Here is an 11,437-nt window from a genome sequence, read left to right as displayed (position 1 = left end):
TTATACTATTTATTTAGTTCTTATTTCACTTTTTATCCTTAATTTTTTATTTTTTATCATTGCCACTGTCTTCATCCTCATCTAGTTTGATAATGAAATTATCACTCAAGTTGTCATTTAACAATTTCAATTTGTTAGTGCCTATAAAAAATTGAAAACAAAAATGGGCACTAAGAAACTATTTAATAATAATGAAAAGAGAGAATTGAGAATAGACACCAAGATAGGTAGGCACTGATTGTTGGCATGTATTATGGTTTTGTTAGTGATGGCAATACACACAAAATAAATACACAAGTTTAGAATGAAAACAGATGTAGGGGGAAGAAAATAAAAGAATTAAATGGGAAAGACTATAGTTTGAGTTATTGATTGACAATAAATAAGAAAACTTTAATTTTTCATAGAGTTTTTCAATGAGTTGACAATTAATGAAAGATATTGTTATTTTTTTATCACATCAATGGAGGTCCTCACAATTATGTAAACCTCAGAGGAGTTGAGTGAATTGTTGAAAATCTCAAGGGGGTTTATGAAATTATCTCTTTAAAATTTACTACTGCTAGTAGATGAATTTCTTTTCTGCTATAAAGGTTGATTGATTTTTTCCTAATAATTGCGTGCTCACAGTCCGCACAATTTTGGGGCCGGGCGACATATTGTAAAACTAACTACTAGTCAATGGCTCAGTGGCCATTAGAGAGGTTTAAGTCCCTACAAGTCATCGGTAGCGAAAAAAAATTTAAGGGTTGTGTCAGAGCATTCTTTATCTAGTTGGGTCTGTATATCCACTAACTTCCTACCATAGCGTCCTTAGGCTCCCTCTCTCCCTAGATTAGGTTATACAAATGTATCGTTGCTGAAAAAAAAAAAAGAAGACAATATGTCTAAAACTTATTATTGTAAAACTGGCCCGGCTCCGGTCCTTGATTCCCGCCAAAGCTCCGTAAATTCCCGCCCATGCCTTCCCTTCTTCGTATCGTCCGTGCCCGGCCTCCTCTCATTCTCCTCCCCCAAACAGCCACAACACTGACAAGACATTCATTCCTCTGTCCTCCTCCCTCCTGCTGCTGCTGCTGCTGCTGCTATTGAGCAACTACTCCTAAAGTTACTTCTCCTAAGTCGATCAAAAAATGGCGCCTTCTGGTCGTCGGACGAGCAATGGCCGATCACCGCTTGTCAATCAACAGCAGCAGATCACCTCTTTCTTCTCCAAGAAGACATCATCGTCGTCATCCCCATCACCAACTGCTCCCCCCTTATTTTCCACCCCCAAGCTCACCACTAAGAAACCTAGCCCTACCACTGATTGTAGCCCCAGCTCCAGCCCGTTCACTCCTTCACCTCTCGAAACCAGACCAAAGAAACCGTTACTAGTCATCCGCCCTTCCTCACCTTCTGCTTCGGCTTCTCCCATGAAATCCTACGGACCTGAGGTTGTCGATAAAAGAATTAGGGTTTACTGGCCGTTGGACCAGTCGTGGTACCATGGCTGCGTCAAACATTTCGATGAAATCTCTGGTAAGCATTTGGTTCTCTATGATGATGCGGATGAGGAATTATTGAACCTCGCCGAGGAAAAGATTGAGTGGCCGGTTGGGGAGGTACCTGTCAGGGGGAGGTTCCGCCGTTTGCGACGGATTTCAATTGTGGAAGATGATGAGGAGAACGACTGTGTGGAGAAGGAGAGCGGTGGCAATGATGATGAGGAGTCGGGATGGAATGCTGCGGAAAGAGAGGTGGTCGAGGATGTTCCCGTGGGCATGGAATTGGAGGAGGATTATGATGGAGTGTGTAGTGGAAAAATAACTAGTGGAAGAAGCAGTAAGCGTAAGATGGGTGGGGCGGCGAAGCTGGGTGCTAATTCTTCTAAGAAGATAAAGAATGTTGGAGATACCGAGCAAATTGACAGCAAGATTTCTTGTCATGTCAAGGGTGAAAATTTGATTGCACCTGCTGGGAACAATGTAATTAGTAAGTCAATACAGCTTTCAGTTTCTTCTTTCTTTACTCCGTTGGTTTGTCCTTTTTCTCCAGTCGCTAATACTTATTGTAAATTAGGCAATCTGATTTGCCGCTAGTTCTTTTTGTGTCCTTTTGAATGATGTACTAGTGTTCGTCATCCAGTTCTAGATTTTCACTTAATTTGTTATAAATGCTTCTTATAAATGCTTAGAAATGGTACTTCACCCTTTTCTTATGCATAAAGCTCCAGGCTGTAGCATGTCCGCTTCTTAGGCATCACTGCTATGGCTGTTTCTTTTTTTTTTTTCACCCTTATGGTTTTCGTGCTTGAGGTTTAACCAGCTATTCCAGCATTTTATCCAGTAGTTTTTGACTTAAGAATTATTGTCTTGTTCCACTAAAATGTGAATTGGTCACTAGAATCAAATAATTATTTTATGCTGAGAACTTGTTGGAGGTATGTAATAAAAAATTAATAAAAAAATATAACTATTAAAGAAAAGGAAAGTAAGAAGGTCCTCTGGTTATCCAAGTATGTGATTACGTTATCTCTGTTCTTGTTTTATTATTTCCCGTTGAAGTGCATCAACTGCCTGTAACTTTATATTTGGCTGTTGCAGGTGAGAAGGGTATTGATAGTTGTAGAACTTCAATAGATGTTGCCGAAGAAAGATTTGGTGCACGCGAAGCAGGAAAGCTGTGGTTCTTGGGGAAGTAAGTTCTGGTTTGAGTTTTCCAGCCAACATCTTTGTGCATAATATGAGTACGGAAACCTGTTTTTTTTTTTTCAAATGGTATAAAAAGGGGAAATTTACTAATCTTTGGGCACCTTTAATTGGCCACTATCACTGGTGGACCCACATGCTATTAAGTGGGTTTTTTTTTTGGGGAGAAGGGGGGGGGAAGGATTGCCCTCCACTTAATTTTGAGAAAATAAGTTATTAAGCTTAGAAAAATTTATCGTAAAATTTTAAAGTTAGCTTCTTATTTGCCCACACTAAAATTTTACAAATTATCTTTTCCGTCTACATTGACCCCCCAAAAAATTAAAATTCATAATTGTTACCATTCACTAGAACTTTAGATGTACTTAAAGTTAATTGTGGAGGTTATTTCAAGAATAAATTCTTTCTAAGTTTCTAAATGTAAATATACAGAATGATTTTCACTTCTAAATTTAAGCACAATATGACTTCAAAACGTATTAAACTTACAAAGATATTACAATATAAACTTCAAAGATTATTAAACTTAGAAAAGAGAATTTGTGTTTCACATAAATATCCATTAGTTTTAACTATACTATTTTTTTATTTCATGTGTTGTCGAAGATTGACCACCCTCACCCTAGGGTCTTGGCTCCGCCACTGGCCACTCTAGTTTACGTGGATTTAGTTTCTTTTGCTTACGAAAATTTGATGGTAATCAAGCATCTTTCTTTGCATCAACAGGGACCGTAGGGATGCCAATAGACGACGTCCTGGACATGTGGATTATGATCCAAAAACTTTGTACTTGCCGCCAGAGTTTTTAAAACGTTTATCAGATGGCCAGGTAATTCTTTTTTTTTTTTCTGGTTATTTGTTATGTGTTTGAGGTTACTTATCAGCTTTGAGAAAGTTAGTGTTGACTTTTTAATTTTTAGAGACAATGGTGGGACTTTAAGTCAAAGCACATGGACAAGGTTATGTTTTTCAAGGTATTTGTTTGGTTCAAAGATTGTCATTTTCTTAACTTTTTAGTCGATCATCTTACTCTATTTCCTAAAGCTGACAATATGACTTACTTGCTGATAAATCAGATGGGCAAATTTTATGAACTCTTTGAAATGGACGCACATGTTGGTGCCAAAGAGCTGGATTTGCAATACATGAAGGTAGTTATCGATGAAGGAAAGATGTAAAATACTTAATGGAAGTGCATTTTCATGAAGCCTTCTTTCGTCTTAAGAGGGATTAGTTAATAGACAATGTTGATTATTCATCATTCTTTATGCATTTTGTAGTATGAACTTTTTAGCAGCTTTTTGTCACAAAATTTTTGTAATTTGTGCCGAGGTTTATGTTATCTGTTTCCCTTGTTAGGGAGATCAACCTCATTGTGGCTTTCCAGAAAAGAACTTCTCAATGAATGTGGAAAAACTGGCAAGAAAGGTTGTGATTGCTAATATTTTTCAACTTCAAGCTATCATTCAGGCTTTTTGGTGCGGCTAATTAGCCTATATTGCTCTGCCTCTTATTTCAGTTGCTTTGACTGAGCAGGGTTATCGTGTTCTTGTTGTGGAGCAAACAGAAACACCTGAGCAGCTTGAGATGCGTCGCAGAGAGATGGGCTCTAAAGATAAGGTAATGATTACACATACAATATCTCTGGTGGACCTTAATGAACTTGTAGTTTATTTTGTAGGGCATGTGCTTCTCTAACAGTAGCTTTGATATGTGCCAATGATTTTCAGGTTGTAAAACGTGAAATATGCGCTGTAGTCACAAAAGGAACATTAACAGAAGGAGAAATGCTCTCAGCAAACCCTGATGCTGCTTATTTGATGTCAGTGATTGAAAACTTTCCAAGCTCAGGAAATCAGCTTGCACAGCAAATATTCGGTGTATGTGTGGTTGACGTAGCCACAAGCAAGATTATGCTTGGACAGGTGTGAGGCTGTGACTAGTATGATTGTACTTTTTATACATAAAGTGAAAAGTTACGGGAGTATATATTCCTTTATCTACTTTGGAATTATATCATAAACGACTTATTCATTGGCTGGCTGATTGATGTGTGATTACGTTAGATGGAAACATCACCTGGAACTGCTTGAATTTAGGTTCATGACTTAATCTCAACAGGGTCTGAGATATGGCCAATCTTTTAATTGGAGATGGTTATATGCTAAATGGGTATGCATGTTTTGCATATATGCATCTGGTATAAACATTATTACAAAATTATGCTTGCATTTCTCCCTGTGTTTTGGCATCTGGTAGGCATCCCTTGTGTGCTTAAAAACCTCTTATCAGGCTGTACCGCACACTAATTTCCCTGTCCCTGATCATATCTTTTACAATGATACGTCTAACCATATACGTATTTTTGAACCAGTTCAGGGATGATTCAGACTGCAGCATCCTCTGTTGTCTATTATCTGAGTTAAGGCCGGTGGAAATCGTTAAACCTGCTAAACTGCTAAGCCCTGAGACGGAGAGACTACTTCTACGACATACACGGAATCCTTTAATTAATGAGTTGCTTCCTCTTTCGGAATTCTGGGATGCAGAGAAAACCATAAATGAAGTAAATTGTATTTTTCAGCGAATTAATAATCAGACATGTTCTTTATCTCAAAATGGTGCAGTGTCACATGCAATTCAATCTTCAGTTAAAGATGGTGGGGAATGCTTGCCAGACATTTTGGCTGAGCTTCTGGCTGCAGGGGAGAACGGAAGCTATGCACTCTCAGCTCTTGGAGGCATTCTTTTCTACTTGAAGAAAGCTTTTCTGGATGAATCTCTACTTAGATTTGCGAAGTTTGAGTCACTCCCGTGTTCTGGTTTGGGTAATATTTCTCAAATGCCATACATGGTTTTGGATGCAGCTGCTTTGGAGAATCTTGAGATTTTTGAAAACAGCAGAAATGGAGATAGTTTTGGGTATGAAGCCAGTTGGCTGACATTGATTTTCTTGTTTCATTTTAATCATTTGCGACCTTATGTTTGGGTAATTTCCTTGTTTATGAAGGACATTGTATGCACAGATGAACCATTGTGTGACAGCTTTTGGCAAAAGGTTACTTAAAAAATGGCTTGCAAGGCCTTTGTGTCATGTGGAATTGATACATGAACGCCAGGATGCTGTAGCAGGACTAAAGGTATGATAATGTTGGAAATGAACCTTGCAAAAGCATGGTCGTGCGAATCAAGTACAAACAGTGTTCTTTTGTCAAAACTGGGTTGGCATTGTATTGTACTTGTGCTATAAGATTGCGCTGCTTGGAGTTAGATGTAAAGCTGGAGAGGGGGGTGGTTGTTATATATGAGTCATTCTTCTTGTTGGATTTTTGTTCCATCATAATCGAGCAAGGTGAATTGAAAGGGTTATAAAGAAAAAGGGAAAAGAATGGGAGATTTCAGAGGTTTGATTGAGATACAATTTGATCTGAAATCATGGCATCATATGTTCAAAATTTTAATTGTGTCCTTGCTCTCTGAAATACGTTTTTTCCACATCTGGAAATTTTGTAAATTGAAGGCACAATCTGTTCAAAGCAAGTGAACTCAACTTCCATTGCAATCCAATGGTAACCAAAGGGGTCTTTTTTCATTTATATTGTTTTCCCTATATTTTCAATTACGACAACTGTCTGTTCAAGTTTAGTTGTCTCCATGCAAAACCTATTCAGTGAGATCATGAACTTCCCCTCCCCCTTTTTTGACTTCTTATATAATTTCCTTTAGTTCTGCTTGCTTCATATGTTTCATCATTTTGGCTGCTTCAGTTTTTATGAAAAGTGTTTTTTTCAGCCAACAATATTACCAGTTTTGTTTTAGTTGTTACACTGTTGAAATATACCAACAAAGTGAAAAATTTTTAAAATACAGTGTATTTGATGATGCCTGCATAGTCATTTTTCCCCCGACAGTTTTTCTTCATAGCATTTGACTTGCTTTGCTTGTTGGATATAGGTAGTAATTTTTCTGAGGATATTGCCAGTCATTTAACCATTTTAGTTTCCTCTTTAATATTTATGTTCTCACAATTGATGACTTTCTGATGTCTATTTTGTTCATGTATTGAGAATGCAACTCTTCATTTTAAGAAACTTTTTTTTCCTCATTGTATTCTAGGGAGTTAATCTACCTTCCGTCCTTGAGTTCCGAAAAGAGTTGTCCAGGCTTGAAGATGTTGAGCGTTTGCTTGCACGCATCTTCGCAAGCAGGTAAAGTTGGTGCTGTTTCAGATGTTATATACTTTTGAAAGAATTTTGGTGATACTCTCATGTCATTTGTTTTGGCTTGCATGCAGTGAAGCCATTGGAAGGAATGCAAATAAAGTAATCCTGTATGAGGATGCAGCAAAGAAGCAGCTTCAAGAGTTTATATCAGCTTTGCGTGGATGTGAACTCATTTATCATGCATGCTCTTCACTTGCTTCAATTTTGGAAAATGTGGATTCGAGGCTATTACATCATTTATTGACTCCTGGTACAACTTCAATTTATATATTAGCAATGTGATGCAAACCTTGCTTTGGAATTTTTATACATGAATATCTTTTGCAGGTAAAGGTCTTCCTGATGTACATTCAGTTATGAAGCACTTCAAGGATGCTTTTGACTGGGTGGAAGCAAATAATTCTGGTCGTATAATACCTAGAAAAGGGGCTGATAAAGAATATGATGATGCCTGCAAAAATGTCAGGGAGGTGGAATCTAATTTGATGGAACATTTGAAGGAACAGCGCAGGTTACTTGGAGATGCATCTGTAAGAACCTGCCTGATGATGACCAAAGTATTGATATTGGGTTGTTTTTGTTGTTTTCATCAGGTTTTAACATGTGCATTCTTTTTTAGGTCAATTACGTTACAGTGGGGAAAGATGCCTACCTTTTGGAAGTGCCAGAAAGTTTGTGCAGGAGGACTCCGCGTGATTATGAGTTACAATCATCTAAAAAGGTAGAACACAAGTTTATGTGTTCTGAAAAGATCAAAAAATTTTATAGTAAGTTTAGAGGTAAATGCTGATTTCCTGCTGCAATGATGTGACTTGCCCATTGGAGTTACACGATTCATATAGCTTTGAGATAAATTGTAAGGTTAATGACCATTGGAATAATGCTCTTATGATGTTAGTGACGGAAACTAACCAGTGGTAAAGGATTAAAACCTCAAGAGGGGGGGGGGAGGTGGATGGGTGGGTGGAGTACAGTTACTAGTATGAGACTGCAACATGACCTTATGTCTGGTAGGATGGCAGAGCTATGTCTACATGAGCATACTGGTTCTGGTTGATTAAGAATCTGAAGTTCATCTGCTCCTTCATAATGGTGCTCAAAGCACCGCACTTTGATATCATTACATGGTGGGGAAAATCAATTTGATCCCAATTGTTAGATTAAGAATCTGAAAATCAATACCTTCCATAATAGTGCGCAAGAAACTGCACTTTTATATTATTCTTTTGGACTGACATTGATCTCCATATGAGTGATTAGCTCCTGGGTAAAAAACTTAATTATTGTGCTCAGGCCACGAAATTTGTAAGTTTGGGATTACATCATGTGTTCTGTTGTGCAGTCATCTAAACGTTCCCTTCCAAACCTGTTATCCACAGGGTTTTTTCCGTTATTGGACCCCCGTTATCAAAAAGTTGTTGGGTGAGCTGTCACAGGCGGAATCTGAAAAGGAATCCAAGTTGAAAAGCATCTTCCAGAGGTTGGTTGGAAGATTCAGTGCGCATCATAATATGTGGAGACAGTTGGTTTCTACTGCTGCAGGTATAATCTGATCCATTCAGATGTTGATTGGGTGGTTGGTTTGCAAATCCTTTATTTTACAGGAAAATTTGTTCTGGTCTTTTCTGAGTCACGGGATTCATCGATTGAAAAGATAACTTCTAAGATTTTTGTTATTCTTTGTTTGTTTTCCTGTATGTTTGCAACTATGTAATAGCTTGTCGGAGTCTGCATTCTAGAATGGCAGCTTCCCAACCAAAAAGTTACCCAAAGGAAGCACATACCGTTTGTGAATACTTAATAACAAGACGCGAATCTGGAACAAGTATGTATATATGTATTTTCCTCTTAGAAGTACACATTTTTGGAGAATCTTTTTTGCGCGTGAAGCTCTCAAGCACCAGATACAAAGTGGGAGTTTTAGAATCAAATTCTGCAATTCATTAGTCTCAGCCTTTGATTAGTAGGAAATTATGAAGCAGTAAACAGAATGTAGTTCTTGTCGAATTACAATTACTAGTAGACTTTTATATACCATGGTCTTCTGTTTTGCTTGGTTATTATCTGAAACACGTTAAGTTTTCATGATTGTAATTAAAAGAGATTTGTTGGCTTGAAATATCTTATACATGGTAGACATTGGTAATTTTGCAGAGCTGGATGTTTTAATTAGCATCTCTATTGCATGTGACTACTATGAAGGACAAGCTTGTCGTCCAATTATTACTGGCTCATCGTCTCCAGATGCAGTGCCCTGCCTTACTGCCAAAAGTTTAGGGCACCCTACCCTTAGAAGTGATTCTCTAGGCAAGGGTGGCTTTGTCCCCAATGATGTTACTCTTGGTGGTTCTGAACATGCCAGCTTTATCTTGCTCACTGGGCCTAACATGGGTGGAAAGTCAACTCTTCTGCGTCAAGTTTGCTTGGCTGTTATTCTGGCACAGGTGATAATTCGGTTATGTGGCTTGATATGTCGTTAGTTTGTCTATTAGTTACTTTGCTTTTGATTTTTCCCAGGTCGGAGCAGATGTACCAGCTCAAAGCTTTGTCATGTCTCCTGTTGACCGCATCTTTGTTCGAATGGGTGCAATAGATCACATTATGGCAGGGCAAAGTACATTCTTGACAGAACTTTTAGAAACTGCATCTATGCTGGTGAGATGCAGTTATATTAGTTGCTTCCTCTTTTAGAAACCTGTCTTAGTCTTGTGAATTTCTTGCATCCCACTTAGAGACTGTTATTATTGATTTCTGAGAGTTGTATCATTAATCAGTATGTTTTGGTTCTGCTTATATGAGTTACAAGAAATGAAGAAAGAAAAAAGAAAAGGATTCTTCGTGAACTAGATCCAAGTTAGTTACACAGAACAGTTAACCCTGTTCAGGGAACAAGTTTATGTTGAAACATTTGTTACTGCAGTGAGGCCATAAACAAATTGAAATTTGCTTTCTAATTGAGCCAATTTTGATGGTTAACACAGTCATTGGCAACTAGAAATTCAATTGTTGCATTGGATGAGCTTGGACGAGGAACGTCAACTTCAGATGGACAAGCAATAGCGTATGTACCAGTATGGCAAGAACATTCTTCAGAATTTTGGTTTGATGCTTTCATTCACATTACTTACTTTGGCCTTCTGTGTTTTCCTTCTGCAGTGAATCTGTTCTTGATCACTTTGCCCACAAGGTACATTGTCGAGGAATGTTCTCTACTCATTATCATCGATTGGCTATTGACTATGAGAGAGATCCCAAGGTATGAATAACTGTGGAATCTTGTTCAAGGATATTTAGCCAAGCTAACACAAATGAATTGGTTAAACGGAATTTGATCCAAGCGGTAGTTAATTATTGGCTGATTTATGATAAGCTAAGTTTTTCTCCAGTTATGATTATTAATCTAGTCTTTCATTTTCAAAGAACTAGTGATACATAGTCCAATTGTATCCTTGGTGTACAGGTTTCCCTGTTTCACATGGCATGCCAAGTTGGCAGAGGAATTGAAGGTCTGGAGGATGTTACATTTCTTTACAGGTTGACCCCTGGTGCGTGCCCCAAAAGTTATGGTGTCAATGTTGCAAGGCTAGCTGGTAAAGTTGTTTTTTTGGTTTCCTGTAAATAATTTAAGCCCAAAGACTCCCTCTTGGCTCCTGGCCTCTCCATCCTCCCGTGTCTTCCCTTCCCTCTCTCTATCTCCCTCCAAGGTGCCACTAGATGCAAGATCAGGCTTCTTTTGGGTCTGGTTAGTCATTATTTTCTGCTATTGATTGATTAACCATTTTAGAGGCAATTGGAGATTTTTTTTTTTTTTTTTAATTGAGTGACCGGTTATTGAAAGAGCAAGGAGCATCTGTGGCTTTATTAGCAATCACTAGCTGGTCTTGAATGAAAGAGAAATCTGAACAGAATTGTTTTCAAGTATTTTGATGGGTGGAAAATAGGCCTTGCAACCTCGAAGTATTCCATCCGAAGAGGGAACTTTCTAGTCTAGGAACCTTAACATTTTTATTTTTTGCTTTTCTGATTAGTTGTTTCTCGCTTCATTTCAGGACTTCCTGATGCTGTGCTCCAGAAGGCCACATTGAAGTCTCGAGATTTTGAGGAAACCTATGGGAGAATAAAGGGACCGAAGGACAAATTTTCAACTCATCAGAAAGAAGAGCTGAAAAATGTGATGAAGAATTTATCAACCATTGTGGCCAACAACAGTTGCCATCAAAGTGCGGTTTCTACGCTAGCCGAACTGCAAGGAAAAGCAAGGTTACTTCTAGAACGAAGTTAAAAAGGCAATCACTCCATTCTGTTGTACAGTATTGGCTTCTTCTGATTACTTGGAATGAGGCACAACCGGCCATTGGCAACTTTGCCCAGTTCTGAGATATTTATTCGGCAGTTGATTTCTCACCAGTTGCTTGGTTATTATTTTGAAAATTGCTGCTATTCCACGTTTTACCTGTTTTAACCTTGAAAGTGTGTAGCGTAGCGGACTTGTGGAAGCGGCAGCGCTTGCGGTCTAAATTACAC

General features: G+C 38.2%; 1 protein-coding gene across 1 annotated transcript; it reads left to right on the top strand.

The window, feature by feature from the left end:
• The first annotated feature begins 941 nt into the window (after positions 1-941).
• LOC113775493 (DNA mismatch repair protein MSH6) lies at positions 942-11,283 on the top strand. The gene is made up of 21 exons (XM_027320400.1): positions 942-1,974; positions 2,586-2,679; positions 3,417-3,519; positions 3,611-3,664; positions 3,767-3,841; positions 4,050-4,118; positions 4,227-4,310; positions 4,421-4,615; positions 5,065-5,612; positions 5,701-5,830; positions 6,807-6,898; positions 6,985-7,163; positions 7,241-7,443; positions 7,533-7,634; positions 8,293-8,455; positions 9,068-9,357; positions 9,431-9,568; positions 9,895-9,974; positions 10,070-10,169; positions 10,374-10,503; positions 10,963-11,283. Exons 1-21 carry the CDS (start codon positions 1,134-1,136, stop codon positions 11,193-11,195), a joined length of 3,903 nt encoding a protein of 1,300 aa, XP_027176201.1. The 5' UTR covers positions 942-1,133; the 3' UTR covers positions 11,196-11,283.
• Positions 11,284-11,437: the final 154 nt, after the last annotated feature.

The sequence above is a fragment of the Coffea eugenioides genome, chromosome 1, assembly GCF_003713205.1.
Source record: "Coffea eugenioides isolate CCC68of chromosome 1, Ceug_1.0, whole genome shotgun sequence".
Lineage (NCBI taxonomy): Eukaryota > Viridiplantae > Streptophyta > Magnoliopsida > Gentianales > Rubiaceae > Coffea > Coffea eugenioides.
The sequence above is the reverse complement of the archived record's forward strand: the minus strand, read 5'-3'. Positions and strand labels throughout refer to the sequence as shown.

Excerpts from the sequence above, each read along its gene's own strand:
- LOC113775493 (XM_027320400.1), top strand. The coding sequence starts at position 1,134 with ATGGCGCCTTCTGGTCGTCGGACGAGCAATGGCCGATCACCGCTTGTC. Across the intron at positions 3,520-3,610 it reads AACGTTTATCAGATGGCCAG|AGACAATGGTGGGACTTTAA; the intron begins GTAATTCTTTTT and ends TTTAATTTTTAG. Across the intron at positions 10,504-10,962 it reads CAATGTTGCAAGGCTAGCTG|GACTTCCTGATGCTGTGCTC; the intron begins GTAAAGTTGTTT and ends GCTTCATTTCAG.